Source organism: Microcebus murinus, chromosome 23, assembly GCF_040939455.1.
Source record: "Microcebus murinus isolate Inina chromosome 23, M.murinus_Inina_mat1.0, whole genome shotgun sequence".
NCBI classification, from domain to species: domain Eukaryota; kingdom Metazoa; phylum Chordata; class Mammalia; order Primates; family Cheirogaleidae; genus Microcebus; species Microcebus murinus.
Genome location: NC_134126.1, coordinates 22705167 through 22723778, shown reverse-complemented (window position 1 = coordinate 22723778; position 18612 = coordinate 22705167). Strand labels below are relative to the sequence as shown.

Here is an 18612-nt window from a genome sequence, read left to right as displayed (position 1 = left end):
GCCCAGCTCCCCCTACTCGTGTCCCCTCCCGCCAGGGAACCCCTGGAACCAATCAGAACGTCGCGGAGCTCGGGGTTGTAGAGTCCCAAGCCCGGGACCCGCCCCTCTTTGTTGCGGTGGCCAATGGACGCATTCGGAACATCGGCGGCTGCCCGGGTGACTCGGTTATATGTCACAGAATAACATTCGAGAATGGGACATGGAATGAGGCGACGGCTGCAGCAGCCCCAGCCCCAGGCCCCGCAGCAGCAGCAGCAGCAGCAGCAGTCCCCGCCGTCCCCGCCTCCCGGAGAGGCTCTGCAGCAATGAAGCCGACAGTCCCGAGGTAGGTAGGGTCCCGGAGCTGCAGCGCGCGCTGCCCGCGCCCCGCCTGCAGCCGGTCCCTGCCGGTGCGTGGCTGGAACTCGGGGGAAGGGGGCGCGTGGAGCTCTGCCCACCAGAGCCCCGCCGGGGTCCGGGAGGGCTTCCTGAGTGACACTGGGCCGCCTTTGCAAACCGAGGCTGCTGCAGCGCCCTCGCGCCAGCCCCGGGCGCTCACGTGCAGACGCGCTCTTGGCCCGGCTCCTCGCCCTGCCACATCTGGGGACCAAGGGATGTGTGGGGACCTCCTGCTCCTTCGTGCTGCACGAGCTGTCTTTCTTCTCCCTACACCGTCCACTCGGCATCCCCCACGCTCCGCGTGTCCCCGCCCCCGGTGTTTCCGTGTGTGCGAAGCTCGGTGGCCAATTTCGCGCTGCCACTCTGGTAACTGCAGGGCTGGAAGCCCGTATTCCATTCCAAGGGGGGCTGTCAGCGCGCGGGGCCAGCGGGAGGCGACGTGGGAACACTTTGGGGGCCCTCCCGCGGGTCCTCTGGGTGTCCCCCTTAGCCGTGGTGTCTGCTGTGTCTCCACCGGTTTCAGGCACGGCGCTTAGCCGCGAGCGCGGCCGCCCCCGCGGACTCGGCCGCCGCTCCCCCTTCGCGCGTCCTGCGGCAGCGAGAGGCATGGAGAAGGCCACCCCCGCGGGGCGCTGATCCCCGCGCCGCGCCCGCGCGCACACGCCCCCCGCCGCCGCCGCCGCCGCCGCGCGCGCCCAGCACCGCACGCCCCGCCGCGGCCCCGCCATGACCGGCTCGGCGGCCGACACTCAGCGCTGCCCCCACCCCAAAGGCGCCAAAGGCACGCGGTCCCGGAGCAGCCACGCGCGGCCCGTGAGCCTCGCCACCAGCGGGGGCTCGGAGGAGGAGGACAAAGACGGCGGGGTGCTGTTTCACGTTAACAAGAGCGGCTTCCCCATCGACAGCCACACCTGGGAGCGCATGTGGATGCACGTGGCCAAGGTGCACCCTAAGGGGGGAGAGATGGTGGGCGCCATCAGGAACGCCACCTTCTTGGCAAAGGTCAGTGGCTTCAAAGGCGGGGGTGGGGAGTGGGGGGGTGACGGGGTGGGCAGAGCTGGGACCTTTTCAGCCTGCAAGTAGCAAATAGAGGCAATCTCCATCTTCCTGGTCCTGCTGCGAACTGCCTTCCCCTCCCCATTGGGCCCGCGCCAGCCCTTTTCTTAATTGAGATATTTACCTTGGAAGCCTCAGAAGTGGGGGAGGGAGGGGGACGGGGCTTGGTGTCCTGGGACCGCATAGTCGGGTTGTGCCAAGGTTCCTTTGAACCTCCAGCCAAACTCTTATTATTTACTCCCACTCAAATACATCCACCTCCAGCAAAAGCTAGAGCCACCAGGTAGCACCAGCAATGCCAAAGAAGAACGCGCGGGTCCCCAGGGATCCTGCCCTGCTGGCTCTTTTTGGAGTCTCTTGCTCCGCGCTGCCCCTCACCCCCAGCAAATGATTTATTAAGCTGTGAATGAATTTGCAATCAACCAGTCAGACTTCTCAGTGTGAATCATTTCTAGACTTTTTGCCAATTTTTTTTTTTTTTTTAATAATGACAGTGACTTTCACCTCTGAAACTTGCAAAACAGTGAACTCTTCCCACCTTAGCTGGGCTCCAAGAAAAAAGAAAGATTTTTGGCTGTGACTTAAAAGGGACTTTCCAGTTACACATGATGAATTAGTCTGTCTGGATAGAGAAACGCTTAGGAGTGAAACTCTCTTTTTACCTTGGAGAGAGGCCAGTAAGCCATTTGGGTTTGGTGGCCAAGGATATGGTTACAGAGGGAGGGAGGACGTCCCCTGATGGGAGTAGCTGCCTTATATGGAACATCGAAATGCAAGCTGGGGAGAAAAGCTGCAGAGCCTGGGGGTGATGGCATGGTGGATGGTTTCCCCTGGCCCCTGGCGACACTGGTGTGGCTGGGAAGATTCCTAGGCAGGTCTAGGAATTCCAGACCTGAGACCTGGAAGGCCATCTGGTTGAGTCCCCAGCCTGGTGACAGCTGAGCATCTGAGCCTGCAGGCCAGAAAGCTGTGTGTGTCCTTGGGGAAGTGACAGAGCCTCTGAACTTCCCGCTGCAGTTGGTTCCAGGGTTTTATTACTCTGCTGGTCAAGCAGATCTTCATTGTGCCCAACTAGAACCTTCCCTGCGTTAGTGTCAACCGTAGTTACCCTTGCTGGGTTCTCCTTGAACATGAGAACATCGCCGGTCCTGTTTTGCCGTTCTAACTTCAGCATCTTTCTTTCCTTGACCAAGGGCCCAGGGAGTCCTTAAACCTGGGAGACAAGTGGCCACAGGGAACTGAGCCCTGTTCCTACTGCCCCATGCTGCTTTTCTAGCCTCTGCCCTGCCTCTGCCTCTACTGGTGCCTCCCCCAACCTTATGGCAGGGGGTGGGGGGGGCTCTTCTTCTGAGTGGGAATCATGGAATTTTAATATTGGTAGAGACCAGTCTACCGCCTCTCGGCACAATCCCTTCCTCTTTTTGAAGACCTCTGGGAATGGGGGTGTCATTGCGTCACAGGGCAGCTTAGGCTTGGTTGTTGGGAAGCTCTTAGCCAAACAGAAATCCTGCTGCCCTCCTCCGACCACCGTTACATTTCACCACTGATTTTTGTGTTGCCCTTTGAATCAGGGTGAAGCACTGTCCACTTTCTTTGCTGCTCACAGCGCCTTTGAATGTCACCAGACAGTGCTCTTCTGGTGGAAGGGACTTGGAGTAAAAATCAAGGGACTAAATCTTAAGCTTTGTTGTACACCTAGTCTTCTGTCTCCGTCACTCTCTTAAAATTCCTGACCTTAGTTTTCTCATCCATAAAATGGGAGTAGATCAGATTTCATGTAAAGTTTTTTTTCAATTCTGAAAACCCATAATGATGTGACCAGTGACTCTCTAGGTCTCTAATGCTGATCATTGTGACACTGGGGGTCTACTGCACTATGAGCCCTCAGACCTGTGACATTCTTTCATTCCACACCTTCCTTTAGTCTTCTTTGTCCCAGGTAGAAGCAAGAAGAAACTTGCTTGTCTAAGTTTAGTAGAATAGAAATGCATAGAAATGCAGCAAGATGCGCTTTGACATATTTATTATGTTACTTTAGCATTTTAGTCCAGTTTCATGGGGAGGGGGGGTGAGTCACACCAGGGTTAAAGCCTCCCCACATTTTGTGTGTGTGTGTTTAGATAGAAATAAGATCATTTTAGGATGTCATTAGACATTAAGAAGAATACGTTGAAATTTCTCAACAAGTAGTTAATGCGTTTAAAGATGTCATTAGCAAGGTCAGGAGTTCAAAACCAGCCTGAGCAAGAGCGAGACCCCTTCTCTACTATAAATAGAAAGAAATTAATTGGCCAACTAATATATATAGAAAAAATTAGCCGGGCATGGTGGCACATGCCTGTGGTTCCAGCTACTCGGGAGGCTGAGGCAGTAGAATCGCTTGAGCCCAGGAGTTTGAGGTTGCTGTGAGCTAGGCTGACGCCACGGCACTCACTCTAGCCTGGGCAACAAAGTGAGACTCTGTCTCAAAAAAAAAGGATGTCATTAGGTCATTAAATATTAAATGTCCGATTTCAAGTCAAAAGTTTAGTTTATTATATCTCAAACAAGAAACAATACAGTTCATACAGGTAGTTCCTTTCACTCTTTCTTATGTGCCATAGTTCCCAGATCAACACATTCTCTTTGTCCTCTTTCTAGGAAATTCCTAGTTTATCATCAATCGGTCCCCTAAAACAAGCACACATGAAACACAGTATTGTAAATGTTGTCCAAGCAGTTTAGAACATAGATTGCTACTTCCCGAGACCTGTGCCTTCCATTATTGTAGCTGACTGCGGTGTTCTTAAAAAAGAATGTTCCCTTTGTATAAAAAAGGGACCCAGGAACCCCAGGGGAGAGGCCCACGGTGGAGCCTGTAGCAGCCATGTCGTATTGTAGTTTTCATAGTAACCTGAAGGTCACATGAGAACTGCTGCCACTCCAGGAATCCCCAGCTCAAATGCAAACAGTTGGCTATTTGGCCCTAAATATAAAGAACTGAACATTTCTCTCTCTTCTGTTGCATCACAGTGGTTGGTTCTACATTCCCAACCCCATCATGGCTTCCCCCAAGCCCTGCCCCCTGCCCAGGCCCTGGCATGGGAAGAGCTTCAAGAGCTCTGGTTTCCAAGGGCCATCCCTCGCCGATTCAGGGGCTGTTCCTGTGCTCGGCATGGCGGACTCTTTCCTCTGGGGCCAAGTCCTCTTCTCCTTCAGCCAAATCAGTGTCTTGCTGAGGAGTTTGTGCAGAAGTGGGATGGGCGGCTGGCGGTGGTGGCAGGTGGAGAGTTTCAGGGCAACTGAAGTGGACCAGGATGCAAATGAAATGGACAGTGCAGAGTTTCCAGGGTTTCCTTCGAGAAGGACTGAATGACACCTCCTTTGATTGCAGGACATTCCATCGGCAGCCACGGTGAGTTCTGCCTGAAGGTCCAAGTGTCCCCACCTGGGATGGTTCACCTGCTCTTAGATCCTCCTATTTCTGGCTGTGGACCTCTCCCCTGGGGGTTCCAGGTCTGAAGTTAGTACTTGACCAGGTCAAAGCCAGGATATTTTAGGTATAGTTTAAGACAACAGCAAGAGTCAGTTGGAGGACAACAGAGGATGGGACGGGATGGGCAGAGAGAGTGACCAGCTCAGAAAAGAACAGCTGGGCATACTAGCAATGGCTCCTTTTGTTTCTTGACTGGCTGGAGCTGGACTCTCCTAAGAGCAGAAAACCAGGATGGATTCGGCAGGAAACAGCAACCGGTTTCTTGCAGACCCCACCTTTTTTTGTGCCTTGTTCTCACGTTGACTCTAAATTAGGAAATAATTTGCATTTAGAGGAATGAGCTTTGCCTGGCTGAAGAAGTGTGAGTGCTTGGGACTTGACACTTGGATGTAGTGAAGGTCCCGCTCCTGCTGCTTGCTGGCTGTCGCCGGCAGCTCACTGCCTCCCCTGTCCCGGATTCAGAACCATCCACCCGTATGTCCATCCTGCGCAGCCCTGGACCTCGCTGTCAGCCGCCATCAACAGATTCCTGGCTGCCGCTGGCTCATGGGTGCCGTCCCCTGCTTCTCCTCCCAGGGATAAGGTTCTTCTGCCTGGCACCTGCACAGTGCATCAGACTAGGGGTGACAAAAGGCTCTGCTTTCTCCGTGTTCTTGTTAAAGATTCCTAGTCCCTGACGCTCTTGCTGCCTCCCTGGCTCCTTCCGTGACCTCTCGCTTCTCTCCCACATGGTGACACAATTGTGTCCATCCACATCATTTCCCTTGCATTCTTCTGACAAGTCAACTGTGTTTGGCAAGAATGAAGCAGAAGAGGCCAGGTGCGGCAGCTCATGCCTGTACCCACTCTGGGAGGCTGAGGTGGGAGGATTGCTTGAGGTCAGGAGTTTGAGATCAGCCTGAGCAAGAGCAAGACCCCCCTGTGTCTCTACTAAAAAATAGAAAAAATTAGCTGGGCATGGTGGCGCATGCCTGTAGTCCCAGCTACTCAGGAGGCTGAGGCAGGAGGATCGCTTGAGCCCAGGAGTTTGAGGTTGCTTTGAGCTAAGCTGATGCCACAACACTCTAGCTCAGGTGACAGAGTGAGACTCTGTCTCAAAAAAAAAAAAAATGAACCAAGTGGAAGAGAGGCCATCCACAGGAGTCTTGCCTATAGATTGTTTCATTATTCTTCCTCTTGAGCAACCATCTTCTCGTCCCCTCTGCTCTGTCCTCCCCGAACCCCAGCCCGTAGGCACAGCATCTGTGTGGAGGGGCTGGCTCTGCTCTGCTCGGTCTGGATTCTGCCTGCATCAGCTTGGCTGCGGCTCACGGGGCTGGCCTCAGCACACAGGGTGTGAGAGCCTTGAAGGGAAGGGCTATAGTACATCAAAAGCAGAGCTTCAGGAATTAATAGCACCGTACTTGATGAAATGTAGCAGGAAAATAGCATGAGGACGGACTCTTAGGACCCCCGTTGGGAACAAGAACAAAGGGTGTGCCCCGGGTTCTTCCTAAAAACATTGCATCAGTTTATTACGTTCGCATCAGTGCCGTATGAGAACATCCTGGCCAGCACTGGGTATCTGCATTTTAGCATCTCTTTGCTAAGTGTAGAGGTGAAAAAAAAAATGACCCTTTGAAGTGGGTTTAATTTGCATTTCTTAAATTACTAGTGAGCTTGAACATTTTTTCAAATTTTATTTACTGTTTTCTTCTTTTGTGAACCGTCTTTTCATGGCCTTTTTTCGTTATGCTAAAATATACATAACATATGATTTACTATTCTAACCATTTTTTAAGTATACAGTTGTGTGGCATTAAGTGCATTGACATATTTTGCAGCTATCACCACCATCTGTCTCCAGCCTGAAACTCTGGTACCAATTAAACACTAACTCCTCACTTCCCTCTCTCCCCAGCCCCTGGCAACCACCGTTCCACATTTCTTTTTACTTTGAGACAGGGTCTCGCTTTGTCACCCAGGCTAGGATGCAGTGGCGTCATCATAGCTCACTGCAACCTCAGACTCCTGGGCTTGAGCAATCCTCCTGCCTCAGCCTCCCAAGTAGCTGGGACTACAGGCAGGTACCACCATGCCCAGCTAATTTTTCTATTTTCAGTAGAGACGGGGTCTTACTTTTGCTCAGGCTGGTCTCAAACTCCTGACCTCAAGCAATCCTCTTGCCTCAGCCCTGCAAAGTGCTAGGATTACAGGCATGAGCCACTGCACCCGGCCCACCATTCTATTTCTGTCTCTATGACTTTGATTAGTCTAGGAACCTTGTGTAAGAGGAATCATACAATACTAGTATTTGTCCTTTTGTGATTGGGTTATTTCACTTAGGAAGATGCCCTCAAGCTTCACTCAGGTTATAGCATGTGTCAAAATGTCTTTCCTTTTAAAGGCTGAATAATGTTCCATCGTATACCATTGCATATTCTCTTGTAGACCACATTTTGGTTATTCATCCATCCATCAGTGGACACTCGAGTGGCTTCCACCTTTGGGGGCCATTTTTATTGTCTTGAGGCCTAAAGAGTTTTCTTATCACTTTGTGTGAACTCATCACAAATTAAGGATATGAACTTGTGTTCCCAGGGGAAGTGGATGTCTTCAGCCCATTCCATTAGGGTGAGAAGGCGTCTTCATGATGTGAAGCTCCCCGGTTGAGTGTCTGGGCACTGCTGATCCTGCTTTCCAGTCTGGACCCCTGAGAACACAGTGGTGATGGGTAGTAACACGGCTGACAGTTCATGAGCACCGTGTGCCCAGCCCCCAACCGCCTCCTTTTCCCTTAGCTCGTGCAATCCGTACAACCAGCCTGGAAGGTTTGGAGTCAGTGATATTTAATACTACTCCTATTTTATCAGGAAGAAAACGGAGGCTTAGTGAGGTCATGCAGTTTGACCAAGGTCCTCAGCTAGTGGGTGACAGAGCAGGAATTTGAACCTAGCTGCGTGTGTCTCCTAATTATACCCTGAGAAGCCCTCCTGGTTTCCAGTCCGGGTTGGGTGGGAGCATGGGCAGCCTGAGCCCGGCTGGAAGCTGAGCACAGGGAACTCTCCCAGCCTTCAGCGCAATCTGCAGCCTGTGCTGTCCCCTCCGCAGCCCTGCCCCCCAGCCAGGACGTGGGGAATGTATACATTTGTCCTTCCAGTGGGGAAGAAGTGTGGCCACAGCGCTTGTGCTCTGCTCACAGTCAGGCTGAGGTAACCCTGCAGCTGTTTTCAAAAGCCCTTGGGCGCCATTCGGCTGCTATTCTGAGGACCAGCTGCTGCCGGGCTCCACCCCACCCTCCAGCCCTTGTGGGCGCTGCAGGGCTTGGGGGCAGCTGGAATAATTTAGTGGTCAGCCCCGTAGCGGAACCCAAGCCAAGTCACTGGTTATGGCAAGGCTGGGGCTGAGGGACACCCATTTGGGGATGTCTTAGGTGGCTGGTGAGTCTTCCTGGCATCCTCCCACGCTTACCAGCTGTTACGTCAGGGAGGTACCCATTCCTCTGGTAGAAATGCTTCTGTCTTCATAAGCTGTAATTTCCGGCCCTCCTTCCCCTGCTCCCGTGCTCCCCACCCCTCGTACACCTGACCTAGAGCTGGGGACACAGGATGTGCTGGTGACGCTGTTCACATGGCCCCTCTCTCCTCACTCTGTGGAATCTCTGTCACATTTGTACACAGAGTTCTAGGTACAGGCAGATCAGTGGCTGTTACTGCAAAAAACTAAGGGCAAGCTTGACACTTCCTAGTGTGTGTCAGGCAGAAAGAAGCACAAGGTCACACTTCATATTTTGACTTGCTCTGTGTGTGTGTGTGTGTGTGTGTGTGAGAGAGACAGAGAGACAGAGAGACAGAGACAGAGAGACAGAGAGAGAGTGTGTTGTAGGAGCAGATATTCAAAGGAGAACATATTGCTTTGTGAAATGACTCTCCTAGACGGGAATGGGATTTATTCGAGTTGCTATGTTGTGAGCAAAACGTCGCTGGCGGCAGACTTTGTGCCTGTGTGTGCACACACTCACGTCCCCACGCGCACGCGGCGCCTCGGCCGTGACGGAGCAAGTGTGACTCGCTTCCTCGCAGCCGAGGGGGCCGTTGCTGGGAAGCAGGATGTTTCAAAGCCAAGAGAGAGAATAAAGGCACCGGGAGGAAAAGCATGTCAAGGAGCGTCTCCAGTAAGGGCAGCCACAGGTGTAGACAAGCGGAAAGAGCCTGGTGCCCGTCATGCCTGGGTGGCGTGTCCTCAGTCGCTGCAGGGCTGGTGCCTGCAGAGCCCGGGAGAGCCCAGGAAATGCCTGGGGTAGTGTCTGGCCCCGCTGCCCAGCCAGGCTGCCCAGGGCGGTCCCCGGGGCTGGTCACCGGCAGCTTCGCCTCCTGTCTAGCCAAGCACTAAATCCCCAGGGACATGACTGCCCTATTTTCTCCTAGCAGGAGACTAATCCACCCTCTGGCCCTTTCTGCTTCACCCTAAGCAGCTTAGCCTGGAGGAGGCTTGCCCCTCCTGCCAGCGGCAGCTCTCCCGGCGCCCTGGACCTTGGGCTGAGCTTCTCTGTCGCCAGCCACCAGAGAGACAGAGGCCGGGACACTGAGAGACATACAGGGGCAATAGAGCAAACAACAACAACGACACAAAACAAAAACCAACCCGCCAAGCAGAAAACCCTGGGCTGACATCCCTTGTTTCCCAGGAGTGACTTGACTGGATGTCCCTCTTTGCTCTTGGCCTCCTCGGCAGGGCTGCTCAGAGCTGAGGGGGCATCTCAGCTCTGAATTCCAGAGAAGGGGCACCTGCCTTCCCTTTTCCGGTCCTTGCCTGCTTTTGGTCCTTTCTCTCCCCAGCAGGGATCAGAACTTCGTCCACTCGGGTGCAGACACGTGGCGAGTGGGCCCGAGAGGCAGACTAGGGATGAAGGCGCTGGTGCTGCCGCAGTGAGGGGCAGGGGAGGAAGATGGCTCAGGAGCCCGAGGGGCTGCTCTGTCTGGGAGGAGTCAAGGCAGGAGGAGGGTCTTTGCTAAGAGTCCACTTGGGGCGGGACTCAGGAGAGGGGATGCCGTGGGCATGGCAGGGGGCGTGGTATCGAGACAGAGCAATAGTGCCATGTTGCATTTCTCTGAGGCACCATTCACCTTACACTCTGTGTAAGTGGTGCCCTGGAGTGGAGCACATACAATGGGTCACCATCAGCCACACAGCCAAAGGTGTCATGCAATAATTAATGGAGCACCTCTGTGTCCCTCCTAGGCCAGGCGTGGTGGCCTTGGACACTATAGGACATAGTCCTGGGCCTCAAGGAGGCCCTTGGGCTCTCAGGAGGAGGCAGGCTGTGTTCACACTCACAATGTGCAGAGGGTCACAGAGAACACTGTGACCCAGAGCAGCGTGTTGTATGGAGGGAACTCAGAGAGGGACAATTCACTGAGGGACCGACTGTCTGGGGAGACCTTGTGGACGAGGCACCACTTGAACAGGTGCCCAGGCCCGGGTGGCTGCTCGTGAGCAGCTCTCTCCCTGGGGTCTTCAGCCCTGTGCCTGTCCCCAGGGGCTGGGTCCCAGAACAGCTCCTTGATAAAAAGATTCCCCTCTCTCTATCTCTCTGCAGCCTTCAATACCCCAGGTCCCAAACTACAGGCTGTCGATGACAATTCCAGACTGGCTCCAGGCAATCCAGAATTACATGAAGACACTACAGTATCCTTCCGACCAAGGTCTGAGCAGACCCTGCCAGGGGACAGGCTTGATGGTCCCAAGCCTGGTGGCATATCTGTCCCCAGCTGGTCATCAGAAGCTCTGTAAGTTTGGTGAGGCCAGGCATGGAGGGCTGCCCCTAGGCAAGAGTCTGGAAAAAGAGCAAACAGAGGATGTCATTGCGGTGACTCAGCGCTTCTCCCTTCAAGGCGTATGTGGACAGGCCTGGCAGGGGCCATTGGGCTGGGCTGGTCCTCCTCCAGCCCCTCTGGCTTCTCTTTTCTCCTCCTCTTCCCTGTCTCATTCTCTTTCCCCTTTGGGCTCCACTCTTTTTCCTTCTCCTCTTTCTCTACCTCTTCGTTTTCGGTCAAATTTGTTCCCCTCTTCCTGTCTTCTCCTGTTTTTCTTTTGCCCTCTTCCCTGCTATTCTTCTGTTCCTTTCCTTTCCTCTCTCATGTTTTTGCCTTCATCCCTGACCACTCATGATCTGCAAGAGGCCCACGTGGCACTGCCTTGGGCTCCCCAGTGCCCCCGGCTGGTGACCTGGCTTGGTTCTGCACGAGTGGATGGGCTGCGGGAAGGGAGCACTCTTCTGGCTGCTCGAGCTTGAAGAGGCGCTAAGAAACCCTGTGGGTCCAGGCTGGGTTCACACCAGCCAGACTTTTGATCCGTTTCTCCTCCTCTGTCCTTGGGTGGTTTGCAGCCAAGGTTAGATCGGTTCTGAGGGCCACTCCAAGCAGCGCTGTAGGAACAAAGGGTTGGAAGCAAATAGTCCACTTGCCACTTCTGGTATTTGGTAAGGACAGGAGTCAGATGGGAGCTGGTGCTTAGCACGTTCTCCAGGAGGTCAAGCTACTGCCGACCTCTGTTCCTCCTCCATCAAGATATAAAGTCAGCATGCCCTCCAAGGCCTCAGTCATGCCACATGTCCCGGAAGAGCCCCTCCTCTCTGTGTTATAGGCTAGGATCTTTCTGGTGGATATTTGTCTTCCCTGAAGGGGCCAAACACCAGCACCTGTCTCCTAGGGCTGGATGTTACCTGCTGGGAAGAACACCCATTTCTGCTCATTTGGGTGGGGAGATCCTTTGAGGAGCCTCTCTGTTTCTACTTCATGGATCATCGGATCCCCTGCATGGCATCCTCCCAGTGGAATCCTAAAGCAACGTTAGAAGCAGAAAGTAGCGCTGGTCTCCAAGAGCGAGACCGACAGCCCTAGTCCTTGGAGCTCTTTCTGGCCCTTGGAAGGCTGCTGGCGTTGGTGCTGACCCCCAGTTCCATGTGGTCCAGAGGCACAAACTCCTGCCAGGGTAAGCCTGGCCCCCAAGAGCTAACCCTTTCTGGATGTGACGACTCCTCACAGAACATTCCAGAAGGTGACAGAAATTAGAATGGCTCCCCACTTCCATCTAGGACATGATCTTCCCAAGGATCATCCGGCCAGAGAATAGCCTGGCTGGGAATGTGTTGATGGGGCAAATGTGCACGTGCTTTGCATATTTGCTCACGCCCCTGCCAGCCTCACAGCTCATTCTCCGCGAGTTCTCATTGTTCCCCTGCGGATCTGCGCTTTTATTTTTCTCTTCTCTGACCCTTTATGACTGCAGAGGTCAATGGCCTCCATCATCTGCAGAGAGGGCCAGAGAAGGGAAGGCAGCAGGGGGCTTCAGAAGCATGCTCCCGGTCACCTGCCATGAGAGCCACCACACGAGGAAGACAGAGTGTGGACTCTTGTCTTCGACCTTCTGACCTGACTTTTGTTTAGTTCCCTGGGACTCGTGACTGCTTTATCCTGGATGCAGTAACAGGTGCCAGGGTATGGAAGGACAAATCCCACCTGACCCTTGGATAGCCTCAGGGCAGTGCTGATTTTGCACTGGTTCTGGAAAGAGAGGTGCCACATAAGCTCTGCTGAACAGGGACAAGTCTTCTGGGGCAGACTCTGGCTCAGAGAATATTTTACCCTGAGGGAATGTTTAGAGGAGACTTTTCTCCCCAGCCCACTTTCAGGGCCTCAGTTTACTAACAGTGAACTGAGAGGATGGCCAGATAATTTTTTATTATTTTATTATAGGTATGTCTCCCTTTACTCACTAGATGTGTAAGTCAGATAGATGAACAGGGGAAAGCTGGGCGTAGAACTGAACTTTTGCCAATTGAATTCTACTTTGTGTACCAAAAATCTCACTGCTTGAATAAAATCTTTGGTAAAGTAAAATTAATTCACAATGAGAATAATTAGCCCTTCATTTTTTAATCTTTTACCTCTAGGGTTTTGTATGTTGTATTTTTAAAAAGCTGGACAAGCCTATATTGCTAATTGTCATTCTTATGGCCCCAGGTCAGTGACTCTGGAACCTGTGTGCTTGTTAAAATCGCCCTCTGGCCCTTGCTCTGGAGCTTCTAGTTCAGTAGTTGAGGTGAGGTCATTCTGAATGGCACTCGGGGTTAAGAAGCATGGCCTGAGGTCAGAGTCTCCAGGGATGAAGCCCACAGTCTGCTTATAAGGATCTCTCCAGTTGGATATGTGTGCCCATGTCTGACAGGCCAACCACCACCTAAGTGGCCAGGGCAGGAATCCCAGAGCCTTTTAGGAGGGTGTGAAGTGCTTCCAGCTGCCTCTGTCATCCATCTGTCCATGCACCTTCCCATCCATCCATCCATCCATCCATCCATCCATCCATCCGTCCATGCACCTTCCCATCCATCCATCCATCCATCCATCCATCCATCCATCCATCCATCCATCTTTCCATCCATCCATCCATCCATCCATCCATCCATCCATCCATCTTTCCATCCATCCATCCATCCATCCATCTTTTCATCCATCCATCCATCCATCCATCCATCCATCCATCCATCCATCCATCCATCTTTCCATCCATCCATCCATCCGTCCATCCATCCATCCATCCATCCATCCATCTGTCCATGCACCTTCCCATCCATCCATCCATCCATCCATCCATCCATCCATCCATCCATCCATCCGTCCATGCACCTTCCCATCCATCCATCCATCCATCCATCCATCCATCCATCCATCCATCCATCTTTCCATTCTTCCATCCATCCATTCACCCATTTATCCATCCATATATCCACCCATCCATTCACTTATTTCTCATTCATTTAATAATATTTGCTAACTTGCATATATGTCGGGCTTTTGCTGGGTTTTATGGGTGATCTAAAGTTGATAAAAGAATAGTCCCAGCTCTCAAAGAGCTTGTAGTCTAGTAGATGAATTAAGACATAGAGTCAACGAATCAGAATACAGAGTCGAATGAAAGGAGCTATTATAAAAGTCCAAGGTGCTGTGAAGCTTAAGTTAGAAATTAGATTCTCACTAGGACGGTGAGGAGTTAGAAGCGATTGGCTACCTCTGGCTACTGGCTACCTCTGAAAAGCCTCCACATCCTCATCTCATGGGGAAATCAGAATGCATGCCTTCCTCTGACAGATTGCTGGGACCTTTGGAGTTTTCTGTCACTTTCCCTTTATATGCTTTGCACAGATACAATCATACAGGGACCCAGTTCTTTGAAATTAGGAAAATGCGACCGCTGAGTGGGTAAGTGGTGCATGATCGTGGGCCATATGACCTCCCTGCTAGCCTGAGCTGCCAACCCCCTCTCCTGACCCCATCCCTGTATCCGAGTGCTCAGATATTCTATAATGTGTACGGGGTGAAGGTGGGGGGTGCCCGGGGCCAGGTTGGAGGTGGGCCACTCTGACAGCCAAGTTCAGTGGTGCATACTAATTCCCAGGCTGGGGGAGGCTCCTAAAATTTGCTTTGTGAGGGCTCCTTCACTTGATCCAGCATTGGGAGGGTGCTGTGAAATACAGGGACTAACTCTCAGAGAGGGGAGTGGAGAATTTAGGATTTTAGTTTTGCCAAGTGCGTATGTGCTTTGGTGCCAACTTGTGTGGCAAATTCCCTTTCCCTCTATGTTCCTGCATGGTGCCTAGCGTGGGGACAGGCATGCTGATGGATTGACAGACAGACTGACCGACTGCATTATTAAATAAGTCCTGAGATTCTCTGCTGTGCTCTATCCTGCAGGTTAATGGAAACAGCAAAGGAAATGACCCGAGAGTCCTTGCCTATCAAATGCCTTGAAGCTGTCATCCTGGGCATGTATCCTTTAAGTCTGCAGTCCCCAACCTCCCGGCCGTGGACCGGTACAGGTCCGTGGCCTGTTAGGAACCAGGCTGCACAGCAGGAGGTGAGCAGTGGGCGAGCAAGCGAAGCTTCGTCTGTATTTACAGCCGCCCCCCATCGCCCACACCCCCACCCTCCCAGCTCCCACCCCCTGGTCTGTGGAATAATTGTCTTCCATGAAATTGATCCCTGGTGCCAAAAAGGTTGGGACCATTGCTTAAGTTATGTGCCTACTTTTACTTCATAGATGGTGGCCTCACTGTGGGGCTGGTCGTGCCTTTAACACCCTAAATTTGCAGACATGATGCCTGTTGTCTCCTTGAGGAAAGTGTCACAGTCCCCTGGTGCTTCTCTTTAACTTTCACCATCTGGAGTTGAACCAAATCAATGCCCGGCTCCTTGGACCAACGTTAGTCTGACCTGTTAGCCACAGCCTGCGTCAGGGCCAGATCTCAGGCCAGTGATCTTGCAGATTCACTAGTCACAAGGAGGATTCCAACCTGCAGAGACTAGAGAGACTCAGGGGGAGGCCATTTCTTGCATTAATCTGACATTGCGACAGGAAAGACACTCAGGGGGAAATGAAATTAGGGCCAAGAGTGCCAGAGTCCAAACCCTTCTCCCAGCAGATTTCAGGAGTGGAGTGTGGAAGAGACCAAGCAATGGTGGAGTGTCCTGGCTTGACAGAACACAACTGAAACAAGGGTCTGGTCTCTTCCACACTCTCTGTTGTTCCATTTTCCACCAGACTGCTGCCTCCTCAGCCTGAAAGGAAGATGGTCCAGAAAAACTGATGGCGCTAACTTGTTAGTGGTGATGACAATCGAACAGGGGCCAGATAGGAAAGCAGAGACACTCCCAAGCCCTATGGGGTAGATGGCTGGAAGGGACAGTGGCAGAGGAAACATGGCAAGACGTAAGCTGGAGAGATGGTCCCCGGTAAGCCCAGTTAGGTCCCTGAGTGCTGTGCTGAGAAGTGACCTTTTCCCAAAGGCAATGGGAAGCCCAGATGAGAGCTCTGGGTGGAGGCATGACATCGCCAGGTGCACGTGTTAGAGAGTCGCTCTAAAGGACAGACGGAAGGAGGACAGCTTGGAGAAGGCTGGGGCAGGATCTGCAGAGCCCACTGGGAGCTGTTACAGGAGGGAATGGTGATGCTTAAACCATGGCCCTGGCAATGGGACCGGATTGGAGGGATGGTTTCCAGAGCTATCCAGGAGACGGAATGTACAGGGCTCGGGGGCCAACTGGATTGCAGGAGTTGAGAGTGGGGTGAACAAACACAGGTTTCTGGATTGGGCAACAGTCCTTGGAGGATGGGCTGGGGGAATGGGAGTGGCAGGGAGGTGAGATACATCAGTGCAGACCCGAGCTGAAGGTGGAGGGAAGATGGGAAATTAATTAAGACCACCGCCATTGGGGACTGATTAGATAGGAGAGTCAGAGGACAGGGACAATGGCAAGGGAAGGACTTCAAGGGGAGGATCGGATTTAGGGGGAGATGAGCTCAGACTCGGATGTGTTGAATTTGAGGTGTCGGCATGGGGTATTTAGAGTGTGGAGTTCACACGGGGAATCTGCACTGGAAATGCAAATGTCAGAGCTCCAAGTGCTTAGGGGATTGTGTGGCTGTTCAAGAAGCGAAAGGAGAAAAAGATCAAGGATGAATTCCCAACAGTTTTTGGTCTGGTTGGGTACAAAGAGCACATGAAAGAGACTGAAGAAGGACAGTCAGAGAGGCAGAAGGAAAACCAGAGAGAGAAAGAACACAGAGAGTCAGCAGAAGAACACATAGTTCAGAATTAGACTGGGGACAATGGGATTGATCTGGTCCATTTCCTTGGCCTCCTGGACATTTTTATGGGCAGGGGAATTTCTGCGACGCTCTGCAGTGTGGGAGCACTCGACTCGCAGGCCTGATCTGAAACAAGATTGTCCACAGGTGCCTTGGCTGACATTTGAAAAATGGAAACTTGAGCCTTACGGAGGCCCCTCCCTGGCCCTCCTGTCATAGTCCTGCCTGGTCTCCACAGAGGAGGTGAACATGAGCCTGGGGGGACCCGCAGGAGGGGCTTGGGGCAGCAGATGGCTCAGGGCCCCAACTCTTTAGTGGCGGGCGTCGGCCACAGCTGTTCAGCAGAGCCTCCTGCAAGTTTAATGGGGGTGAGCGATCGGCTGGGGCTTGCCGGTGGGGATCAGTGGAGGAGAACACAAGCCCAGGCCCTTTGGGGGGTAGACAGGCCAACTTCAGACTCTCCGCTGAGGGCTGTTGGAGAGCACCTGGATTTAGGTCCTGTTGTTGCTCACACAACAGTCTTGTCCCTGCACAATTTTAGACATCCGAGCGTCATGTCACTGGAATTGCCTGCAACCTTTTGAGATTGTACCAGCCTTGGGTTTGTCCAAATCACAGATATTGTCCTCTAATTTTCCTTTGTTCTTATTCGTGTGACATTTCACAAAAGTACAGGGAAAGTGTGGCGGGTGGAGAGATTCAGCTCTTCCTGCCCAACTCAGGGAGATTTGACTCTTGAACATGGACAAGAGCTACAAACCTGAATTCTAAAATTTACAGCACCTTCCGGTCTTTCCTCTGTGCTCTGTGTCACATCGCTGGGTCCTGCTTTCTACTTGGGGGTGGTGCAGGGTATGACTTGGGTCATCTGTCTGTGTCTCCTGCAGGTCCCAGGAAACAGACGGTGCCTTTGACACCTTTGGTGCTGGTTGGCTTGACCGTCTGTGTCGATTGGCTTGTCCTTCCTGTTTTCTCTTTTTTCACTTTGGCCTCAAGTTCAGGATTCATTGCTGAAGAACCATTTCCTTTCATCTTGCATAAATGCATGTGTACACTTTTACATGCACGAGGGATGAGTGGATCTTTGGTTCCAAATTATCTTCTGGATTCTGGCAGGTATTTAGGGGCCCTCGCTGACCGTGGTGGGGCTTGCTCATGATATGGAAGTGCTGAGGTTTATTAAAGGAACAGGTTCATTGTGAGAGCAAGTCAGGCGTACCCCCCGGAGGCTGGATGCTGGACAGGTTATTCCAGGGCTGGGATGCTGTTGCTCCCCCTTTTCCTTCTGGAAAAGCTCAGGCCACTCCCCTGTTTTCATCCATATTTTCTCGCCCCTTCTCTCTCCATTCCCAGTTGCTCCAGGTCCCAAGGCTATACTGATTGACATAAAGATGGAAAAATCCTAGAGATCTGTGACTTGTGATGCGAGGGTCTGGTGCTCTCTTCTGACACCTTTCCACCCCCACTTCTAAACCTGGCTGACTCCACTTGTCCTGAAAGACTAATTCCAGTGTGGCTGCACCGAGGCCCCTCCTCTGACACCCCGAGATTGCTGGCCCTGCCTCTCTTACAGCACACATTGCACTGTGTTTGGGTTTGGTTTTTTATTATGGTAAAATATTTACACTTACCATTTTAACCATTTTTAAGTGCACAGTTCAGTGGCATTAATGACATTCATACTGTGCAACATGGTACCATCCATCTCCAGAACTTGTGCATCTTGCCCAACTGAAGCTCTGCACCCATTAAACAGTATTCCCTGTTTCCTCTTCCCAGCCCCCAGCAACCACCGTGCTACATTCTGTCTCTGAATTTGACCATTCTTGGAGCCTCAGATAAGTGGAACCATACAATATTTGTCCTTTTGTGTCTGACTTATTTCACTTAGCATAATGTCTTCAAGGTTCATCTATATTGCAGTGTATTACAGGATTTCCTTTTTTTTTTTTTTTGACAGTATCTCAATCTGTTGCCTGGGCTAAAGTGCCATGGTGTCAGCCTAGCTCACAGCAACCTCAAACTCCTGGGCTCAAGCGATCCTCCTGCCTTAGCCTCCCAAGTAGCTGGGACTACAG

General features: G+C 52.3%; 1 protein-coding gene across 1 annotated transcript in view; it reads left to right on the top strand.

The window, feature by feature from the left end:
- The first annotated feature begins 929 nt into the window (after positions 1–929).
- The window catches only part of VASH2 (vasohibin 2), a 35111-nt gene continuing 17428 nt past the window's right edge, over positions 930–18612 (top strand). Inside the window, exons 1-4 of the mRNA XM_075997063.1 lie at positions 930–1380; positions 10488–10576; positions 14092–14148; positions 14641–14715. Coding sequence (XP_075853178.1) covers positions 1105–1380; positions 10488–10576; positions 14092–14148; positions 14641–14715 — 497 coding nt within the window. The 5' untranslated portion in view covers positions 930–1104. The remainder of the gene's footprint in view (positions 1381–10487; positions 10577–14091; positions 14149–14640; positions 14716–18612) is intronic.